The sequence below is a fragment of the Quercus suber genome, unplaced genomic scaffold (assembly GCF_002906115.3).
Source record: "Quercus suber isolate HL8 unplaced genomic scaffold, Cork oak 2.0 scaffold_1019, whole genome shotgun sequence".
NCBI lineage: Eukaryota > Viridiplantae > Streptophyta > Magnoliopsida > Fagales > Fagaceae > Quercus > Quercus suber.
In genome coordinates, this window is record NW_027070430.1 from 10,255 (window position 1) to 34,478 (window position 24,224).

General features: G+C 39.4%; 1 protein-coding gene across 1 annotated transcript; it reads right to left on the minus strand.

The window, feature by feature from the left end:
- Window positions 1-1,795: 1,795 nt before the first annotated feature.
- On the minus strand, window positions 1,796-8,757 carry LOC111991529 (uncharacterized). The gene is made up of 6 exons (XM_024023309.2): window positions 8,564-8,757; window positions 8,390-8,429; window positions 8,137-8,217; window positions 5,055-5,241; window positions 3,530-3,797; window positions 1,796-2,332 (listed from the first exon to the last, which is right to left on the minus strand). The coding sequence occupies exons 1-6, from the start codon at window positions 8,621-8,623 to the stop codon at window positions 2,126-2,128; spliced, it is 843 nt and encodes a 280-aa protein (XP_023879077.1). The 5' UTR covers window positions 8,624-8,757; the 3' UTR covers window positions 1,796-2,125.
- Window positions 8,758-24,224: the final 15,467 nt, after the last annotated feature.

Here is a 24,224-nt window from a genome sequence, read left to right on the forward strand (position 1 = left end):
GAAGGCGTAGGCAGGCGACTTGGCTACGAGAGCCAGAGGCTAAGGAGAGAGAAGGGCTAAGAGAAAGAGATAGAGAGGCTAAGGAGAGACAGTTTGAGAGTGGGAGAGAGGTAGCCGAGAGAGAGAGATAGTGAGAGGAGAGAGAAAAATGAGAATAAAATAATGAGAGGAGAGAGTAAAAGAATTAAAATTTATTATTTATTTTTAGCATTAGGATCTGTACCATTCCAGATTTGGAATGGTACTGTTCATCAATGCCAAATATTTTAGCTTTTAGAACATCTAATGTGAGAGATTTTTTAATGTTTGGTGTGTCAAATGCCAAATATTTGGCATTTGCCATTTGAGACACCTAATGCTAGTACTCTATGTTTCAAAGAATGTAAAATAGTTTGAAAAGTGCTGCATTTCAAACTAGTTTTTAAACTCTAAACCCAAAATTAGTTTTTAAAAACAAAGTATTCAGCCAAAAAAACTCAAAGAAAATAATCATGTTCATCAATGCCAAATCTTTTAAAATTTAGAACATCTAATGTGAGAAGTTTTTTGGTGTGTCAAATGCTAAATATTTGGTATTTGAAATTTGACACATCTAATGCTAGAACTCTTAAGAATCGAAGAATCTCAAATAGTTTGAAAAGTGCTGGATTTTCAAAATTAGTTTTTAAAAACAAAGTATTCAGCCAAAAAAACTCAAACAAAATGATCCTTTTCAACTTCTAGAAGAACTCAATTTGGAAAGGCTCTCGAAAATCAAAAGGAAAATGATCCAACAAGCCCAAACAATACATTTTTAGAGAGTGGGTTCAAGAACTAGGCCCTAACAAACGGACAATGCCTAAAACAGAATTCACACCCGTTGAAGGCCGGCGCACCAAAGTTACTCCTCAAGGTCTCTCCTCGGCACCGATCCGAGGAGCTTGATAGAGGTCCCCCCCTTTCCTCTTTTTTTTCTCCCCCTTTAACTGTTCTGTTGGTTCCCCTTATATGGTCCTCATCTCACTATCTCTCTCTTCCACCTGTTGATCATCCACGCACTTTCCTTCTGATTACCCATCCTATCAGCTGCATTATCAGTACTCATGTGATTTGCAGTGGCCAAAGTTGCCCTGTCCAGGAGTTACATCTCCATTAGTGCAGTCAGAGGGTTAGGTGAGCGCATTTATTGTGGAGGCGACAACCTGTCCTGGGCTTGTTCCCCCACTTGGTGTTGTCCTCAGTCCACCGAGGATGGGTCATACTCAGCCGGGGTCCTTACAGCTCAGGCCTTTATACAACGTCCTCGGGCGATTCTCCCTCCTCGGCATGGGCCTTGAGCTGGATGTAGAATGGACCAAGACTACCAGATTTTCAAGCCGCACAACTTCATAACTAGGTTGCACCAATATGTGTTTGGATCCCACGGCTGCGTTTTCAAACGCGCATTTTCTCTCTCTCTTTTCTTTTTTTTTCTTTTTTTTAAGCCGCAATTATTGATTTTTAGAGACAAAATTCACTGTTCATGAACAGTATATACATTGTTCATGCACTGTGCATGCATTTAAAAATATTAAAAATGAGTCACATGACACTATTCACACATTTAAAAATTAGCTACAATGTTTTCAGTTTCAGAAAAAATAAGTTGTATCTAAACAAACCCTAAATCACATTTTCAGTAACTAAAAGCACTAACATAATTGATTCAGGAAACTAGAAAAGTACAACAGTTTAATATTTTGCAATAACCATTGTTCCACCAAGCTGTATATGGAGCAATAAGCATATAAGAAATGCAAAATTATAGAGCTTGAAATTACAATCAAAGAACTATATTTTATATATGTATGTCATGGTACACAAGCTCAAGATGGTACACAAGCTCAAGAGGTTTCTCCCACTAATTTTCTTTAGGCCCTTTTCTTCCTCTCAATTAAGTTTGATAGTGACGAGATTGTAATTGTGTCAATAGAAGAATATTCATTTGAATTTATATTTGCTACAGATCAATGAATAGCAATGAGGTCTTGATCAGCTAATAACCTTTCTACTATGAATCATAAGAATAGAAAGCCAAAGGACCAAAAAACTCTTCTCTTCGATCTACAATTCTGTTCATTCCACCTGAGGTATAACCAGTTCATCCTTACACTGTTACAGTGAATAGGTAGAGCTTTAGTACAACAGACAGCCCCAGCTGCAATAGAAAGATGCCAGCCACTATGATGAACCACCTTTCACCGGCTGATTTAATGTGGGCTCGGAGGTTAAGAGCCACAAACGTAGCTGACATGAACCCAGCTATACCTGCCACAACCCATCTAAAGATTTCCAATGGCACAACAGAGAGACACTGCAACCAAACAGTAATAATAGTAGTCATTAATATTTACTGAATATGCCATGAATATTAGAGCATCCACATCAATGGATGCAAAATTTTTGTAAATTTACACATCTAAAACTTACTTTTTTAATTTTACACTCTCATTTTTACAAAGCACTCACATCAATTCGTCTATTATACACATCAATTTATTTAAATAATCATTTTTATTATTATTTTATTATATACCTCTTTGTTAATATCTATATCTCCCTCATCTCAAATCTCTGCCCCTCTCTCATCCCAAACCCCCTGCCTCCACACACGCACACACCGTCACAAAGCCAAACCTCCATGGCTAGAGCTCCATGGCCATGGCCGAACATCACATAACCATCACAAAGGCAAAAAACCCACATAAATTAAACCCTTGCTCTTTCTAGTTCTCTAAACCCAAGTCCCACCTAGCCTAGACCAACATGGCCGAACACTTTGGGTTCAGCCAATCAACCACCACAAGCGCCAATCTGAAACTATTAAAAAAATTATTTACACAGCTACCCTCCAATCCAAGCACGGCATTGATCTAAAACTCCGATCCAAGCACGGCGAGAAGAACGCCGATCCACTCCCTCTGTCTCTGTTGGTGTGTCCGTGTGTGGGTGTGTTTGGTTTTGTGGTGTCTGTGGTTGATTTTTGATTTTTGTGGTTGATTTTTGATTTTGTCCATGGGAGTGTGTGTATCAGAGGAAGAAGCAGGTGATGAGGGTGTTGGTTTTGCAAATGGAGAAGAGAGAGAAAAAAAAGGAGCGAAATTAGAAATTATTAAAATAATGTATAGAAGAGCTACAGTAACCATGTATATATATGCATAGTTACTGTAGCTATTGTATGTTTATGCACAATTTTACACCCACTGATGTGGATGTTTTTTTAGTCAAAATGTGTAAAAAGAGCTACTTTTTGTATTTTGCAAGATTATTCATGGACTAATGTGGTTGCTCTTATGCTACTAAACACGGTGGTAATTATAGAACATTAAAAAATAGACAGACTCATCATTATAACATATTAAAAAATAGAAAGGCTCTACTTTCATGAGAACCTAATATCAAAACATGGGTTCTTCTGTATAGGAATTAGTCTCACTGAACTACTGACGACAGTGTTAATATGGAAAATGGGTGTTATTGGAAAATTTAATTAAGAAAATCAGAGACTTACCAGAGCTGGAATAAAGACAAATAGGGAGTAGCCATAGAGACAAAACAGCTGAACAAGGCCAGATGGAGCTGAGAAGTATTTAAGGATTACGTACAATACAAGAGGTACAATAGTGACGTAACCATAGAACACTCCCGCAGACCAAGTTACCAAATTTATGTCATAATTCCATTCTTTTTTCTTCAGCTTGTGTGCTACATAGGTCACAAAAGTGCCAATAGAAGCTGCTACAAATATGAGGGTAGTGCATATCCAGAATGGTCCATACCTGCATGGCATTTGAAATTTAAAATGATACAACAGGTGCCTTTATCATATGAAGGGGGAAGGGTGCACACAAATAGGTGCAATTAAACTAACTCTTAAGTAACTTCTAATACTTAATGAGCACATCTAATACCTACAACAACATTCACCTAGTGAGTAAAAACACACCCCACTATCACCTAGGCATTAATACCAAAAGGCATGAAAAGGATCAACAAAGAAAGTTAAATTTTACAACTTACATATATTAGCCTATTAGGGACACATGGATATGTATTAAGCTTAAATTAAATACGATAAACACATGAATAACAGAGAATGAAATATCTTAATTTCATAACTGAAGGAAAAAGATTGTCAACTAATGTAAAATAATTGTCGAACAAAAATCAATAACTTGGTGAAATTGCAAATAGAATATTTTGTGCTATTTTTTGAAACAAATCATAACTGGAAATCTGAAACTAAAAGTTGTAACAGAATAAAAATATGGATCTTTAAATATGCTGATTATCATAAGTTCACAGAAAGGAGAAAATAGAAAGCCACCATTGTCCTAATGTACCAGTTCAGAACTCTAAATCCACCAGTAAAAGTATGATAAATCAGGAAGGTAGCTAGTAAGCAAGTCAAGACAGCTATTATTAAATCGAGCAAACTTTTGCTAATAGTGATGCTAATCAAAGATGAAAAGCTATGGTCAGAATTCTTGTAGAGATGACAGGAGATTATTGTGATGCTGAATATTCTATCTTTAAGCTGCTACTGATTCTTGAAATGAGAGTGATATGCCTGCAAAAAGCACTTCTGATCTACCCATTTCAATGAAATCCATCCCGTGAAACAAAGGATAGTTGATTCTTAGGGTGAATGTAGATAAGAATGCTGCTACTGAATGGACCATAACTTCATGATTAACCTCAATGAATTATGGCTGCAGAATTTATATTTTTTTATAAGTATGGCTACAGAATTTATTACTTAAACAAATATATTGAGAAACAAAATACATGCAGTGTCATCAAGCACAGACCATGAAAGTTGCACCACTACCAAATGCCAAACAGAATTTTACAGTGTCATACATATATATATATATATATGACACTGTGTATCAAAAAAGTGAAACACTTGATTTTCATTATTTCCTCAAATTTAAAATGATTTAAACAATTTATGAAGAAATTAAGCAGTAGATCCCAACTTAAATTTTTATTCAATGATAACTCATTAGTGAAGTCACAGAAAATCTACTTACAAATCTGGATTGCTAGAAGTTTTTTCATTAAAAGTTCCCCTAAATGGAAAGAGTGAATCTTTAACTCTCTCCACAACATCTGAAGTGTCAACATCAAAGTATTGTTTGTAGGCAGCAACCGTGAATGTCCGAAACCAGCCACTCTGCTGGGGTTCATCAGAACCAGCCACTGGTTTTGAAAATGTATCTGCACCAGTTGAAATTAATCAGTAGTCATTATTTGATAACAAATGCAATATTGACAGTGTGCCAGGTGTATGAGAAGGTACATTCAACTGCTTCAACACCTTTTGCACAAAGTATTATTTACATCACACCGAAACATAAGAGACATGCAAATTATGTATGGGATGAATCGTGAGAGAAAGTAATGAGGTCACTGTCATCACAGCCCATACTTCTAAGATTAGTTTTTTTTCCCCTATTGGAAGTTCTTCTAAGATCATTTGTATGGGTTTTTCTTTTTTCTTTTTTTTGCAATCACCAAGACCTGAACAACACGCGCCCTTCAGACTTGTGGTGGCCAGAGAAAATGCAGGACATGGGTCCCCCCTTAAGCTTGCTCATCAGGTAATTGCAACTCAGATGCAACAGCTAGGGATCAAACCTTTCTGGGTTTACAGCTTACTAGCTTAGGCTCTCACTTTTACCATTGAGGCATAATGGGCGGGTTGTATGGGTTATTCTGCACACCTACACCATTTAAGAATATTTCTGATAAAGTTCTGGTCCTATAAACACTAAATCACAAATTACTATCAATGTTCTTTCAATCATCCTGTTGACAGTTGACAACAATGTCATTAGGTCTGTTATTGAAATACACATTGCCTATTGATCTCAACCACTTTGAGTCAGCCACTCACCCTGCAGTTCCAATTTTGTGGAAAGTTCATGAAGTATGCCCCATGTGGAAATCAAATCAAAACTTACTACACTTGCTCTTACTGCAGCAGTACTCTTTCAAAAAAAACATAGTGAGGCACTCTTCATAGTGCCATGTGTCTGGCTAAGTAGGTGATTTTTCAGTGTTTATTCGTGCTCTAATTAGTAAGCAATGTGTGGTTCAGTTAAGTTCTTTTTATTTTTGAGGTCAAGATTGATTGGATGTCAATAGGGTGCAGCTGAATCAGATAAAAGCAATATAATGACTGTCTTTAAATTCTTCTATTGAATATTCATATGTCAATGGAAAATCTAGAAATATTGCAATGACTGACTTTATTCAAATGTTATAGCTGGTACTTACTTTTACCACTGCCAGCCTAAAGAAAAACAAAGAAAGGCGCTTAAAGTAAAATGGTTTCTTCTCTAGGAATAAGACCTATGAAACTACTGACATGATGCTGGCAGTCATTTCTCACTTTTCCACACCCTTCAAGAATTCAATTTCATTACAATTTCTTTATTTTTTGATAAGTAAATTCAATTTCATTACAATTTCAATTATAACAATCAGATGTGAACACTTTTATTTCTTCATAAGCAGTCTCACCTTATGGAAATCTTTTAATCATCAAAAAATCTTTTAAGCCCTAATGTTTAATTCCAAGAACCCTAGAATTTCTGCTGACATCCTGCATCTCAATGCCATATTCTGGTTTTACAACCCCCAACCTTCAGCTAATACTGATTTTTTTATCCTTTTGTCTATTGGTAAGTTATGCATGCACCCAAAATGATTATGAAACCCACGGCCTCACTCTTCCCATTCTTATAGGGGAGGAGAGCGTTTTTGAGCTAGAGCTCATTTGCAATTTATTGTGCCTATTTCAACCCTTTGTTAGCTCATCTAAAGCATTTCAAGCATATGTACAAGATTTTTCTTCCCATTACCATATAGATCCAATTCACAAGAACCACATTCCTAAACGAATTAAAAACACATCTAAATGCCTGTCCATTAGATACGGCTGAAATTTTGTGGAGGCCTGTTTTAATAAGTGAGGTTTAAATAAACTGTATCTAGAAAGTAATGCTAAAAAAGGTTGTACCCAATAAGCAAAATAAACTAATTTTAAGATTAAACAAACAAACACTAAAAAGCAGTTGCCTCCTACAAAAGAACATGACCACCAAGTTCTACATGGTGAAACCCAACCATCTAAACCCTTTTTCCATGAAACAAAAACAATAAACAAAGGTGTCATGTCTCAGGTCTGACACTTTATGAACACTCCCTGAGACACTCTTCAAATAAAATATATAAAATTTTAGAAATGTACTAAACACAACAATCATCCTTAATCATGCTTTGAAGTCTGAACAAACCCTAGCATCAATTATGCCACTTAAAAATGATATGATGAACATCATATCATTTAAATAAAAACGAATCAATAAATGTTTATTACACAAGCACCTGATGACCCTTGAACCCACAAGCTCACCCTTCACCTTACTTCTACAAAAAGAGGTGTCATTTTCCTAGTTTAGCTAGAACTCATTGGCAAATACATAGCATGATATAATATGCATTTATTTACTGAAGTATCCTCACTTTTTCGTGTCCTCATTTTAAAGATGTTTTATAGTCGCAGTGTCCATCTCCTGTCATGTGTTTAGTGTCATTGTGTTTGTTTTGTGCATCTTAGCTTATTTATTTATTTATTTATTTATAGATAATTGCAACTCAAGCACTTGTACAGCAATTAAACCATGACCTCAAATTCAACCCCTTGCAGAGGAAAAACAAAAATGCCATTTGGTCTATGTGTTTATGAATTTTGACGATAGATCTATGCATTTTGTGAACTGATCTGTGCAATTTTTCAATCACTTTGATTAGTTTTTTGCTGCGTGCTTCTTATGATTTGTTTAGTTATCAACTTATCATAATCATTCAGACTTGCTTTGGATGCGTTGGTTTCAAGGTATGATTTGATCATAGCAAGTTCTGAATTTGGATTCAATTACCCGATTTTGCGGGCATACCCAGCACCAATAAATGTTTTTTCAGCAGCTCATTTTCAATTCAGGGTCGCGACTAAACACACGAAAACTAGTCAATTTCCTTATATATACACATTGGAGACCAAATGTGTAATGAAATTTCAAATAAAATTAATCAGATGATATATACCGTCAGCATCTCGAGGAGGGCGAGAAGCACCAGAGATCTTCCCTTGCGCTCCGGATGGAGGAAACGTTTGAAGAGTTGAATCTACAAATTTAACATATTTCAATTCATTCAAAAACAAAAACAAACTACAACAATAATAATAACATCAAAATTAATTCAATCTTACAGTTTTATAAAACTAATCCAGTGAGTCCACCGAGCTAAAAGCCTAATACACAAAATAAATAAATAAATAAAAAGTTTCATTTTTTACCTGCGAATTTGACGGTGACTTGGCCTGGATCTGGTACAGCCTGCAACAAAATAAGAAGAGAGAGAGATTAAGATCTAAATGCTACATATTAACATTTATAGAAAACTAAATTGGAGGTAAAAATGAAGGAATAAGAAATAGAGATTTAAAGAAAAGAAATGAGTGAGTACTTACAGGAACAGATCCTGAGACCTTTTGGTTATCTAAGCTTGTGTAATTGCCCCCTGACATCATCTTTCTTTCTTTTCTCTCTCTCTCTCTCTGTTTCTTCTTCTGCAACTTCTTCTTCTTCTTCTTCTACTATTACCTCCACAACTCTCTCTCTCTCTCTCTCTAACGCGTGATTTTTGTTTTTCTGGTTTTTTTAATTTGATGGGAGAGAAGTCAGCGTCGAGTAAGAGAGCAAAGTGGGGCCGAGGTGTAACGCCCAGGAAATGATGGGCTGGTTGATCTGGCCCAATAACGCCTGCTTTTGGGCTTTTAGATTGAGGTTTCGGACTACATGGGTTTTTTTTTTTAACTTACGGAGCACAAGGATTGCACATCTCCTAATTGATTGGGGATGTCTTCAATCTTTAAAGTTCTAACCTTTTTTTTAACAATTTCTTATTTTCAAGAATAGTCAAAACATAGGGCTTCCCATCGGAGTAGCTCTATTCCATGCTTCCTGGATAACATTTTCACAATCAAGGTAGGTGGCCCATTTTTCTTCAAACCTTTTTGGGATCCTCTTTCTTCTACTACTTTGCCCATCTCCTTGAAGAGTAAAAAAAATTGGATCATGATCCGAGTATGATGCTTGAAGGTGCCAAACCATGGCATGAGGTTATTTGTCTCTCCATTCAATAGATGCACAAGCTCGATCCAATTTTTCTTGGGGGAAAAGCTTCACCGGGGCGACCATTTCTCCAAGTAAATATATCCCCCCGATACCCAAGGTCTATCAATCCACAATGTAACAGTGTACTTCAAAATTCCTCCATAGCCCTAATTGATCTTGGAATCCTCCCTTGCTTCTCATCTGAGCTCAAGATCTCATTAAAATCTTCGATACAAACCCACAGTAATGAATCTCTAGAGTGAAGGTGTCTCAAATAACTCCAAGATTCATGTTTGCGATGGTTCTCAAGCCTTCCATAAAAGCCAGTCAGTCTCCGTGGAGAATTAGGGTCAATCATGATATGTGCGTTAATATGGTTCAGAGAAAACGTTTGAATGTGTAATGATACCTCTTCCTTCCAAAACATGGCTAACCCCCCAGCTTAATGTACACAAGAAATAGCAAGCATAGAATTATACCGTAAGTCTGATTGAATTTTCCTCATTTTTTCCACCGTTTGTTTTGTCTCCATTAGAAACAAAACATTGGGAGCTTTTTCTCTCACCAAGTGAGAGAGTACAGTGTCTGCATGGAGGTTCCCAAGCCCCCAACAATTCCAACTAATATATTCATTGTGCATGGTGGGACTGGATCTCAACCTCCGTCGTTGTGCATAGTTGATCATTGCTTTGACCCTTAAGTTATTTACCTCCTTCCTATATGTCTTCCTTCCCACTAAAAGCCATGTTTCGCTTCTACCCCACTGCTGCTTCATCGTGAGTCGTATCTATCATGTGGCTAGGTGATTGTTTTTTCCCTTTTCTTTTTATTTTCTTCCACTTACGTACGCTAGTCTGAGGCTATTTATTATTCTCACGTGAGGAACCATGTGACCGTAAAACACCTGATGTTGTGGTTAAGATTTCCTCAGAGTGTGCCAAAACCTCCTCCCCACAAATATCTCCATATGTAATAAGCACACTAATAAAGCTATCTCCAATATTTTCAGGATAAAACTCCATTCCTCCATCTGTGTGCATCCAAATATCCAGATTATCCTGATCTGTTACAGTTTGAAAGTGAGTAGAAATCCCATTTTGGAATGGAGTAGAATTCTTAGGTTCCTTCGATCCCTCCAATCCCATGAAATTAGCAACTTGATTATCCATGATCCTCGTGCCACTTGCAATGTTTGCGGGATTTCTGTTTGAAACATCATCATGCTGAGCACGATTTGGTTGAGGTGGGTCCCTCACTGCTAAGTCACCGTGAAACTCACTGCCCTAGCACAGTGGACTGTTTGATTTTCTTCCTCGAGCTTCTCTCCCCCGTCGAGAACCAGCCCTTAGCCATTCATCATATGGTCTTTCCTCTATTACTCCCGGCCTAACAAAGCAAGCCCTCGCCTCATGTCCTAACATACCACAATTATAACACCACCCCAATAGCCTTTCATATTGAAAAGCTACCCACACCTCATCCCCCTCTGAACTACGAACTAGAGCTCCCTTCCATATTGGTTTATCCAATGGCACCTCCACTCGTATATGGAGAAATCGAGCACGCTCAGAAGCAATAGACTTGCAATCGACATCGAGGACTTTGCCAATTCCACTACCTATATCCTTACCTGCATCTTCATTAAATAGATCAAAAGGCAATCCCATACCTGCACCTAGAACGGAATATGTATAAATTCCACTGAAAATGCCGTCATGCCTTTTTCCCAACGACGTAACAGCAGTAGTTGGTTGTCAAAACTCCATGGACCATTGTTTAAAACTCAAGCCAACTAACTTTCCATGGAGAATTTGAACTAGAAGAGACCATCCCTGACATCGGTAATCTTCAGTCCTCTAAATTTCAAAAGTGTTCAATTTAGCTCTTTATTAGACCTTCGTTTATCTTTGTCCTTAGGCCCCCCAAAATGAAGTCATTTTAGTCTTATTTTAATATTTAATTATTTATTTTTATTTTTTTAAAACCATAAATTAAAAACAACATCGTGTTACCCACTGAGCCTAGCCTAGGCTCTCTCATCTGTCGTTCCCAGACTCCCAGTTCTTACTTCACCAGTCCCGTCCCTCCACCCCTACACCTACCATCCCATCTTTGCCTTGACACCTCTAAGAACCATTTAGGAACAGACAATATGACAGTTGATGGAGGAAAAAAAAAAAACATTTAGCCTTGAAATAATCATTAACCCAAAAACATTAACATATCATGAATCTTTTCCATCATTTTTACAACCTATGAAACCCATCAAATATGTAACAACACTCACATCTAATAGGCCCAATAAATACCATTGTCCAGACGAGCCCATCAAGTACCATTGTCCACTCGGACCCAACATGGACAAGGGTAGAAGCGCCATAAAGAGGAACATTCAGTACCTCAGACGGTTACAAATCAACCAAGACCGTTGGAAACCCATCAAGGCCTACATTGAATGAACCCAGAAGCATTACAAAGAAGGCACTTATGGCACCGTAAATAGGGTACAACGGCTAGAAAAAAAGAGTATGTATATAAGACACACTTCAGAACTAAACAAAGTACATACAGACATGCCAAACACTTTATTCTCTCAAGCTCTTATAATCCCTCTCTGCCAATTCTATCCACTGACTTTACGATCAGAGACTTTGTGGCTAGCACCATACCGGTGACCACTCAAAGAGGATCCTATTCTCGATCTTGTAGGTATAGAGATGAAGCCCTTGCTAACCCATATGGATGAACCAACTTAACTGACGATCTTGGCATCATCAGTTTGGCGCCGTCTGTGGGGACGACAATTTTGTAATTACGTCCGAAAGTGTAGTTCCATTCAACTCTATGGTCCAAATGGAGTTCGGCACACCTCAAGATTTTGCAGAACTAGCCCTACAAATCCAAACACTTATAGCCAGCGTAGAGGAACTTACAAGACAGAACTAGGAGATAAGGTTGCAGCTTCAACAGGAAGACAATCGCTCCGGGACCAACTGGAACCATGATAGAGATAGCCAAAGAAGGAATGACAATCGACGACTAACTACCCCTGAGGGAGCGAACTCAGACCTCCTCAGGGAAATGAGAAGGGAAATGGATGAGCTGAAAAGTGCAATAAGGGAGAAAACAAATCGGAGCTTAGACAGGATGTCAGGAGGACGAACTCGCCCTTTACAATAAGGATCTTGGAATGCCCAATGCTTTCAAAGTTTCGTCTCTCACAACTCGAGTCATTCGATGGTCTGACAGATCCTCTAGACCACCTCAACACCTTTAAGACCACATTTGGTCTTCAACAACCCCCTGAAGAGATACTATGCCATTCTTTCCCCACCACTCTCAAGGAAGCAGCTCGAGAGTGGTTCACTAAGCTACCAATATCGTCCATCAACAGCTTTGAGCAATTAGGCAACTCCTTTTTACGCCATTTTGTCAGTGGACAATCCCCAAAAAGGCCAACAGACCACATGTTCACCATCAGGTAAGGGGAGAAAGAGACCCTAAGGTCATATGTGAAGCGTTTCACCAGAGAAACCTTAGAGGTAGATGAAGTAAATGACAAAGTGCAGCTAATGACCTTCAAGGCTGGATTGAAGTCCAGGAAGTTCGTGGTCGCACTTGCAAAAAGCCCTCCTTAGACACTGGTGGAAATGCTTTTGAAAGTGCAAAAGTATATGAAAGCTGAAGACAACCTAGCAGCAATAAGAAACGAGGAGAAGCCCAGGGAGAGGGAAGGAAAGGGAGATGACTGAATGGGACAAAAAAGAGATAGGGGAGACCGTCAAGGTATTGACGGAAATAAGCAAAAGGACGATAAAACCCTTTAGACGGAAAAATTTACACCTTTGATTATGCCTGTTGATAAAACTTTGACGTAGATTAAGGACAGACACTACATTAAATGGCCAAGGCCGCTGCACTCATCACCTAATGTGTGTGACAAGAAGAAATACTGTCGTTTCCACAAGGATCACAGCCATTACACTGAAAATTGTAGAGATCTGAAGGAGTAGATAGAAGAGCTCATTTGGAAAGGAAAGCTGCAGAAGTTTGTAAAGAAGGGGAAGTCCAGCAAATCTAGGAGTGATAACAAGGAGAAGCACAAAGTTGTACTGAGGGGCGAGGACAACGCGTTCAACTATCCACAAAGCGCGATAAGGAAAATAAAAACGATCACAGAAGCACCATCCACAGGTGGATCTTTCAAATCTCTCAAGAAGTCATAACAGAGACAGGTTAAAAGCATCCACAAGATACCACTCCTGAAATAGAGAAGGATGGACAAGGACATCCTATTTTCAAAAGAAGAAGCCATAATTTTGAAGCAGCTGCATGATGACCCCCTAGTTATTATGCTCATGATAGAAGGGTTTAACACCAGTAAAATCCTCACAGACAACGGTAGCTCTGCAGACATTATCTACCTCTCCGCTTTTTAGCAGCTGAAGATAGATAGGGTGTATCCTAAAAGCATAGTGACATTGATGGTCATGGTGGGATCCTACCCCCAACAGTTAACTCGTCAACTCGACTTCCTGGTGGTAGGCTGCATTTCCTTGTACAACATGATAATTGGAAGGCCTATGCTCAACTGCTAGAAGGCAGCCACGTCCACCTACTGCCTGAAGGTAAAATTTCCAACAGAGAATGGCGTGGGCAAAGTAAAAGGAGATCAAGTGCTAGACAGGGAATGCTACCAAGCAGTGTTAGCCGCAAAAGAGAACCATACATTGATGATCGAGGAAAAGGAAGAAGAAAAAGTGGAAGCCTTGGAAACTGAAGCTGGTAGATGGGGAACCATTGAAGACCACAAGGATAGGGATGACTTTGAGCGAAGAGATGAAAATAAACTAGTCTAATTCCTTAAAGGAAATTTGGACCTTTTTGTATGGAGTCACGAGGATATGCTAGGCATAGCAACTGAGGTCATCCAACATCAACTGAATGTAGATCCCGAGAGGAAGCCCGTCCATCAAAGGCAACGAGCCTTTGCCACTGAATGAAACAAGGCAATCATGGATGTGGTAAAAAAATTGCTAGCAGCAGACTTCATTCGCAAGGTCTACTATCCAGATTGGCTGGCCAACGTCATCCTGGTGAAGAAGGTAAATGGGAAGTGGAGGATGTGTGTAGACTTCATAAACCTGAATAAGACCTACCCGAAAAACAATTTCCCCCTACCAAGAATAGATCAACTTGTGGATACTATGGCAGGACACAAGCTCCTTACATTCATGGACGCGTTCTCGGGATACAACCAAATCAAAATATCAAAAGAAGACCAAGAGAAGACTGCCTTCATCACAAGCCAAGGACTCTACTACTACAAGGTAATGCCCTTCGGACTGAAAAATGCAGGAGCAACCTATCAGGGGTTAGTCAATAGAATGTTCAGTAAGCAGATCGGGAGAAACATGGAGATATACGTAGATGACATACTCATCAAGAGCAAGGAAGAATCTGCACATTTGGACGACCTTGAGGAGACCTTCACTACTCTCAGACAATACCAAATGAAGCTGAATCCCAGTAAGTGTACCTTCGGGGTAGCGTCTAGGAAATTTCTAGGATTCATGGTGTCCTAAAGAATGATAGAAGTAAACCTAGAAAAGGTGTGAGCCATATAAGAAATGACATCGCCAAGGACGGTGAAAGAAGTCCAGAAACTAACAGGAAGAATAGCAGCACTCAACAGGCTTGTCTCTAAAATAACGGACAAATGTCTACCCTTCTTCAAAACTCTGAAACAAGCTTTCACCTGGATAGAGGAATGCAAGTAGGCCTTTCAAGAGCTTAAACGTTACCTAAGCAATCCAACTCTTTTGAGCCCTTCAAAATAAGGAGAGGACCTATATTTATACCTAGCAGTTTCAGTTACAGCTGTAAGTGCGGCCTTGATTCGGGAAGAGAATAGAACCCAACTCCTAATCTACTATGTCAGTCAAGCATTCCAAGGAGCTGAGGTAAAATACCCACAAATCGAGAAAATTGCATTTGCGTTAATTGTGGCCTCTTGTAAGCTGCACCCTTATTTCTAAGCAAATCCTATCCTGGTGATAACAGATCAACCCATAAAGAAGTTGATAAACAAGCCCGAGGCTACAGGAAGAATGGTGCAGTGGGCAATTAAACTTAGCCAATCTGACATTGAGTACCATCCTAGAACAGTGATCAAGGCACAAGTATTAGCAAACTTTATCACCGACTTCACGAGCACTGATGAAGAAGGAGCACAGGACGAAGCGAAGAGATGGATGATCTAGGTTGACGGGTCGGCAGCCTGAAAAATGGGTGGAGTAGGGGTTATCCTCATTACCCCAAAAGGAGATACATTCAAATATGGAGTTCAACTTCAATTCCCAGCCACTAGCAACAAGGCAGAGTACAAGGTAATACTGATAGGACTAAGGGTCGGAAAAGTGTTGAGCGCTAGAAAGTTGCTCCTCTAGAGTGATTCTAAGCTAGAAGTGGGACAGATAAAGGAAGAATATGAGGCAAAGAAGGAAAGGATGCCGAAATACCTGAGGATGATGAGGCATCTGGCCCATGAATTTTATTGGGTAGAATTTGTTCAGGTACCCAAGAGCCAAAACATGGAAGCAGACGAGATAGCAAAGCAAGCATCATCAAAAGCAAGATCAACGATCACAAACTTGAAGAAGGAAGTCCAGAAGCATCCCAACATTGAAGAGTGTTGAGGTCCAAAAAAATCACAATGTTGCACCAAGGCCCAAAATAACGTAAAGGATTGAAATCCAGGAAAGTAAAACATTTAGGCTTTCAATAAAGAAAAATGAGGAGAGTTCCAAACTCTTGAAGGGTCCATAAAGAGGGACCTAAATCCATGAATGGGTAAGTTTCGGACCTCATAGAAAAACAAAGGAAAGAAAAGGCCCAGCCTAGCCTTAAAAGGTTAGAAATATCGTTGGGAGCCTAGGAAAGGAACTGGGCTAGGATACTTGGGGATTCTTAGGCGCCTGGGATTCTTGGGACATGTAGTAGGGCCAGGTTGGGATTGAGACAGTTCAAGGAGGCATGCCAAGACACATGAGGAACCAGAACAAATATGTCCCTATGAGCTAACCCATGATGCAAAAAAGGAATCAGAAGGTTGGGAACCAACAACTCATGAGTAAGGGTTTGGTACCTCGAAGAACCAAGGAGGAAAAACCACCAAGGAAAGTGGCTGGGGATCTTTCAACATGGCAGAAAGGAATCAGCTCACTTGGAAAAAATGACAAAAGGGAAAGCAGCCAAAAGGTGGGTCTGAAAAAGTGGAATCTAGAAGGTTAGAGAAGGAAAGACCAAAGGTTAGCCTTCTAGGACCCCCAGAACGGGAAAGTCAGCTAAAGACTTTTGAAGAAGGAATCTCAAAAGAAGAAAATAATAAGGAATGAGGAAGGGACCAACCACCAATATTGCTGGCACAACATTGGTTCTGGTACCCAGGGGAGCAAGTTGAGGGAATCAATGGTACCCCCAAAACCCTAAAGTGGCACTATAAAAGGGTAAGCAGCCAACAGTGAAAGACATATTCAGCAATAGTGAATCGGAGTAATAATACTTGAGAAAACTCTGTCAGAATTCAAAAAATGAGAGAAAGAAAGGGAAAACAGCGCCAAGATCCTCAAATAGCCACTAGAGAACACACTTGGATTCAATGGATTCAAGCTTCACAAGTCTTAAAAGCTTGAAGAGCCATCAAAGTCTGTGATTTTTAAACTTATTTGAACCTTATAACACATTCTAGTAAGCATGATGTATCATAAAAAAATTAAGAAAACAATGAAGTATTTCACGTTATTTTAAGGACCCTGACGTCTTTTACATTGTTTTCCTTTCTTTTTTTCATCTTTATTAATTCTTTACTGTTCCTTGCTATTTAATACATATATGCTTGCTGTATGTTAGTATGTATGTTTTGTAGGATCTATGCTCTATGCACCACTTGGTTCAAAATCAGCAGAATTTAACTGCGATGAACCAAGCCCAGTCCCTTAAAGCATTAGGCCTAGGGTCCTTGCTCTTTAACCTGGGCATGTGTGCTGTTTTACGCACACACAAAAAAAAAAAAAAAAAAAAAAAACCCACACAAAGAGTTCCACACCTTCGCAATTCAAAGCGAAAATAGCTAGATGACCTCAATCCTGTCTTTCCTTAGAGATGAACGACTTCCACCGGACGTCAAGGAGGTTAGGAAAGTCAGTAAGAGAGCAGCCCAGGTTCACAATCCTGAATGACGCCATGTACAAAATAGGGTTGGGGATCTTTCAACATGGCAGAAAGGTATCAGCTCACTTGGAAAAAATAACAAAAGGGAAAGCAGCCAAAATGTGGGTCAAAAAAAGTGGAATCTAGAAGCCTTGGAGAAGGAAAGACCAAAGGTCAGCCTTTTAGGACCCCTAGAATGGGAAAGTCAGCTAGAGACTTTTGAAGAAAGAATCTCAAAAGAAGAAAATAATAAGGAATGAGGAAGGGACCAACCACCAATATTGCTGGTACAACATTGGTTCTAGTACTTAGGGGAGTAAATTGACGGAATCGATGGTACCTCAGAAACCCTAGGGTGGCACTATAAAAGGGTAAGCAGCCAACAGTGAAAGACATATTCAACAATAGTGAATCGGAGTAAAAATACTTGAGAAAACTCCGTCATAATTCAAAAAAGGAGAGAAAGAGAGGGAAAACAACGCCCGGGATCCTCAAATAGCCACTAGAGAACACACTTGGATTTAACGGATTCAAACTTCACAAGTCTTAGAGGCTTGAAGAGCCATCCAAGTCTATGATTTTTGAATTTATTTGAACCTTGTAACACATTCTAGTAAGCATGATGTATCATAAAAAATTAAGAAAACAATGAAGTATTTCACATTTTTTTAAGGACCCCTGACATCTTTTACATTGTTTTCCTTTCTTTTTTTCATCTTTATTTAATTCTTTACTATTCCTTGCTATTCAATACGTATATGCTTGTGGTATGTTAGTATGTATGTGTTGTAGGATCTGCACCCTGTGCAGATCCTACTTGTTCAAAATCAGCCCAATTTAGCTGCGGTGAACCAAGCCCAACCCCTTAAAGCATTAGGCTTGGGGTGCTTGCTCTTTAACTTGGGCTTGTGTGCTGTTTTACTACGAAAAAAAAAAAGAAAAAAGAAAAAAAAGAAGAACCCACACAAAGAGTTCCACACCTTGGCAATTCAAAGCGAAAATAGCTGGATAACCTCAATCCTATCTTTCCTCAGAGATGATCGACTTTCATCAGACATCAAGGAGCCCAGGAAAGTCAGTAAGAAAGCAACTTAGGTTCACAATCCTAAACGGCACCATGTACAAAAGAGGGTTCTCTATGCCCTACTTCAAGTGTGTTGAGGAAAGTGAAGCTAAGTACATCCTGGAGGAGATCCATGAAGGGATATGCGAAGACCACACCGGCCCAAGATCCTTGGTAAGTAAGATCGTCAGAACAGGTTACTTTTGGCCTACTATGCAAAAAGAAGCAAAAGAGTTCATTGAACGATGCAACAAGTGTCAGAGGTTTGGGAATGTTCAACGCATCCCAATAGAAAGGTTAACACCCATAACCTCCCCATGGCCATTCGCCCAGTGGGGAATTAACATCTTAAGCCCATTACCCCGAGGTAAAAGATAGGTAAAATTCTTATTGGTGGCAATTGACTACTTTACAAAATGGATTGAAGTAGAAGCACTACCAACTATCATAGAGGCAAAGATCCAAAACTTCGTATGGAAGAATATAGTTTGCAGATACAGGATACCATGGACAATCATATCAGACAACGAACGACAATTCGACAGCCAAGACTTCAAAGGCTTTTGCTTAGGATTGGGAATCAAAAACCAGTTCTTGTCTTCAGGACATCCGCAAGCCAATGGACAGAAGGAAGTGACGAACCGAATGCTGCTGAAGATCATCAAAGTACAGCTGGAGGAGGCGAAGGGCACATGGCCAGAGGAATTGTCTCATGTCTTATGGGCATATAGGACTACAGTAAGAACCCCGACAAGAGAAATTCCCTTTAGGCTCACCTATGGCACCGAGGTAGTAATTCTAGTCAAAGTAGGAGTCACCAACATGAGAAGATAAGCTTTTAGTGAAGACAACAACGACAATCAATTGAAAGTCAACCTGGATTGCTTGGATGAAGTAAGAGACAGAGCATCATAGAAGATGATGAAATACCAGTAGAAGATGGCTGAATACTACAACATAGGAGACCTCGTTCTGCACAAAGTCATGCCAACTACTAAGAATCCAACCCAAAGGAAGCTTGGACCAACTTGAGAAGGGCCCTACAAGATCATCCATTACTCAAGGCAAGGCAACTATCTCCTGGAGACTATGGACGAGAAGAAGCTACCCCGGCCATGGAATATCGAGCATTTGAAGAAATACCAACAATAGATATAAAGTACAATTGTATTCACATTTTAAAGCAATAAAAGCATTATTCAGCCAATATTCCAACGTATTGTATGCAAGCCTAGAATACTTAAAAAAGGCTAAGTGATAAGATTTCACTAGACGGATGTAAATCACTGATGAAGCCTAAGTGATAAGATTCCTTAACTAGATATAAATCACTCAAAAGAAAAAAGGCTAAGTGATAAAATTCCGCTAGACAGATGTAAATCACTGACGAAGCCCAAGTAATAAGATTCCTTAACTGGATATAAATCACTCAAAAGAAAAAAGGCTAAGTGATAAAATTCCATTAGACGGATGTAAATCACTGACGAAGCCTAAGTGACAAAATTCCTTAGCTGGATGTAAGTCACCTAAAAATGGCTAAGTGATGAGATTCTGCTAGACGGATGTAAGTCACTAACAAAGCCTAAGTGACAAAATTCCTTAGCTGGATGTAAGTCACCTAAAGACAGCTGAGTGATAAATTCCCTTAGACAGATATTAGTCACTGACGAAGCCTAAGTGACAAAATTCCTTAGCTAGATGTAAGTCACCTAAAAACGGCTAAGTGATAAAATTCCTTTAGACGGATATTAGTCACTAACGAAGCCTAAGTGGCAAAATTCCCTAACAGGATGTTAGTCACCTAAAAATAACTAAGTGACAAAGTACCCTTAGATGAGGGTAAGCGATGAGGCTTCTAGTAGAGACATAAGTCACATGCAAATCAAGAACATCAAACATGGCAACCAAAAAATGAACAAAAGAAGAACCATCAAAGGTATGAAAATAAACAATAGCATAAACATATCTTGTCCATAATCAAAAATTAAAGCCCAAAAAACCCTGGGCAAAAAGCATTGTTTTGGAATTGGAATGAAAAGCCTAAAAACACGCTGGGCACCCAAAAGCAAAAACAAAATGTATATATATGTCTACTAGATAGGTTCTGTATCAAGCAGCAGCCTCGTCACCACTAGTAGGAGTGGTCTTTGGAGTGTTCCCCTTAGGAGTAGCAGTCGCGGACTGAGAAGCCTCATCCGTCTCCATCTCCTTGTTCACCTCCTCTAGGTCTAGACTTCCCAGGTCCACGCCAATAGGGTGCTTAACGAGGTACCGCCGAAGGAGCTAGAAGCCCTTGTAGTACCAACTAAAGAGAACAGTGTTGTGCTCATTAGTTTGTTGAAAGGCTTCAACGGCCTTTGCAACAACAGTCTTGACCTTCTGGTTCGCAGCTTGGAGTTGCTCGTCCTTCTCTATGGTCAGCTACTTCTCCGTCCTCAGGTCGTCAACCAAAGCCTTAGCCTTTTCCTTAGCATTACTAGCCTCGTCCATCGCAGAAATAAGCTCCTTCCCCATCTTAGAGTTCTCCATCTCCAGAGCCTCCACCTTGGGCCTCACTAATGCAACCTTCACCTTGTGGCTCAGGTACTTCGACATGGCGTGGATCGTCTCCCCCAACAACTAAAAAGAAGATCATATAGAACATCAAGCCTTCAGATTCATATGCAAAATCAAAAAAGAAAAAAACAAGTGATACAAGTACATCACATGGATGAGTTTGTGGATGTGGTGACCCACGATCTCGTTGGAGGGCATACTTGAGAACACCTTGAGCTCCTCGGCAATAAAGGCATCTTATGCCCTCATTAGGGCCAGGCCAACGTCGTCCCAAACACTTGACAAGCGTGAGTTGAATTTTTCCTTGCCCTTGTCCGCCACCTGCTACTTCTTTGGATGAGGAGTGATCTCTTCCATAGAGCTAGCAGGAGACGTGACCCTCGTGGCCTCAGGGACAAAAGCAATGGGGGTGACGGGAGTCCCCTTTTCAACGACCCGTACCACTCTCTTCTTGAGGTTTGAGAGAGGCTCGTTCTTCTTGGCCATCATCTTGTCGTACATTTCTTGATTGAACTTCATCGTCATCTCTGCAAAAGAGAAACACTTGATAATAAAAAAAAAATTAAAAAAAAAAAGGGAAGGAATTTTTCTCTGGAAGAGCCAAACACTTACTCTTTTCTTTAATCTCAATAGCATGCAGAACGAAGGAAGAAAGCTCTAGACCAAGGTAATGACGAGCTAAAGTTCTCGGATCGACCAGGTCATCAATCATCTTAACGTACTCAGTAGCGGCTTGGACGTGCTCCTTGTACTTGCTCTTCAGCTTTGGACGCTTCTTAACTGCATAAACGTTACAAATAGGAGGTTAGTAACAAATTAAGGAGGAAGAAGAATAAGAAAGGACTGGCAGGAAGACAGCGCACCTAGACTCGGGGCTCTCCAACAACGAAACAACCTAGGAACTTCACCCAAAGTTCATCAGAAGGAGTCTCCCATCCATCCTCAGACACAAAAAAGAACCTCGATTTCTAATATCGGAAGGACGAAGGTAGATCATTAATGAACCTTGCCTTCCTGACCCAAGGCATAAGTTCATAGTACGTGTACTCCTTTGACTCCTTTAAGTGGTACAAATGTATGAATTTGTCCACCCTAGTCATGTCGCCTTTAGTTACGACCATCCATATCTCCATACAACTAATCACAATTCTCCATGAATTCGGCATAAGTTGCCCAGGAGATCCATCATGAAGGGGTGGACGGGAAACCTAAGCCCGCACAGGAAAGCAGCTGCGTAAAAACACACTTCCCCAAGGAAGAAATGACAAGCCCTTTCCTCTTCATGGGGAAGACAAATTCTAACCCTCTTAGGGAATTAAAACCTATCTCTAAACCTAGAAAGGGTGTTAGAGTCCAGAGCACACGCCTCCCCAAGGGCATGAAAAGCCTTAACTTCTCTTCGACTAGAAGCAGCAGTATCCACCTCCGCCTCAACAGGGTTGTCGTTAGACGACAACCCAGTTTCTAGTTCACTAGACCTCACCTCAGACATGATTCCTCAGCTACCCACTAACTACTCAAACCAATCTACAGATTGACGCAACAAAGGAAACAGATCAGTCAATACCAAACTTAAACCGTGACCCCCAACTGTAAACCCTTCAATTGAAGCACAACGAGTACGGAAAAAACCTAAAGACGCCCCTAATCGTGCAAAAAGAAAAGAGACAAAGGGACAGAGTTGCCTAATTTCAAAATTTCCAATCATAGAAACTAAAGAAAAAGAAGAACAAATTTCTAAACAAAGCAAGAAAGGGCAAAAGAATGGCACTACAGAAAAGAGAAAAAGGAAAGTGAAAAAAAATCATACCTCAAAAACTCCAAAAGCTCAAAAATTCAAGCTCAAAAAAATGGGGGAAACACCAAAGGTTGAGAAGCTCAGAAAAAGATGCGAAAATGGCAAGATGTGAGAAAGTGAAGAAGAAAGCAAAGAGTTTTTAAACCAATCTTAGGAAACTGAAAACCAACAGGAAAACCAAAAGCCCCTTGAACCAAACAAAGGCATCCACTAGTCAGAATGTGCCACATGGCCACAACACGTACGGCGCCGCCACTACACATTAAATGTGGCCAGAACGGAATCCTAAGGGTCACGTCTAAAAAAAAAAAAAAAAACCTTCCATCTTCATCTAGCCGTCATTACACGTAAGGACTTATGCCACCATAAAGGGTACAATGGCTAGAAGAAAAGGGTATGTATATAAGACACACTTCAGAAATAAACAAAGTACATACACACACGCCAAAACACTTTATTCTCTCTAGCTCTTATAATCCATCTTTGCCAATTCTATCCACTAACTTTACCATCGGAGGCTCCATGGCTAGCATACCAGTGACCACTCAAAGAGGATCCAATTCTCGATCTTACAAGTACAGAGACAAAGCCCATGCTAACCCATCTAGACAAACCAACTTGACTAACGATCTTGGCATCATCCTTGGACTTCAATTGTTTTTTTCATATATAGACTTTAGGATTTTGTGGCCAAAGATTGATTGATTTATGGGTAAAATACTAATGTGGTTCCTAAACTTTACCAATAATTTGGTTCAACTCAATTCTCTAAGTTTTAAAAATGTTAAATTCAATATTCTAAATTTCAAAAGTGTTTAATTTAGCTCTTTATTAGATCTCTGTTTATCTTTATCCTTAGGCCCCCAAAATGATGTCATTTTAGTCTAATTTTAATATTTAATTATTAAATTATTTATTTCTTTTTTTTAAAAAAAAAACCATAAATTAAAAACGACATCATGTTACCCACTGAGCCTAGCCTAGGCTCTCTCATCTATCGTTCCCAGACTCCCAGTTCTCACTTCATCGGTCCTGTCCCTCCATCCCTACACCTACCATCCCATCTTTACCTTGACGCCTCTAAGAACCATTTAGGAACGTACAATATGACAGTTGATGGAGTAAAAAAAAAAAAAAAAAAAAATCAGCCTTCAGATAATCATTAACTGAAAAACATTAACATACCATGAATCTTTTCCATAATTTTTACAACCTATGAAACCCATCAAATACGTATCAACACTCACATCCAAAAAATAAAAAGTCTCAGCTACAGATAATAAGGACAACAGCATCCATCTTCCCTGCCATAATGTCACAAATACCATGTATCTACAATTCCCAATTTGCACCTCGTAATACAGTAGGATTTATAAGAAATCTCAGA

What these genes read in the sequence shown, in the direction of transcription:
- LOC111991529 (XM_024023309.2), bottom strand. Translation starts at nt 8,623, where the DNA reads ATGATGTCAGGGGGCAATTACACAAGCTTAGATAACCAAAAGGTCTCA. An exon ending in AGTCACCGTCAAATTCGCAG is followed by an intron (nt 8,218 to 8,389) that starts GTAAAAAATGAA and finishes TTAAATTTGTAG; the next exon opens with ATTCAACTCTTCAAACGTTT. An exon ending in CCCTCCTCGAGATGCTGACG is followed by an intron (nt 5,242 to 8,136) that starts GTATATATCATC and finishes CAACTGGTGCAG; the next exon opens with ATACATTTTCAAAACCAGTG.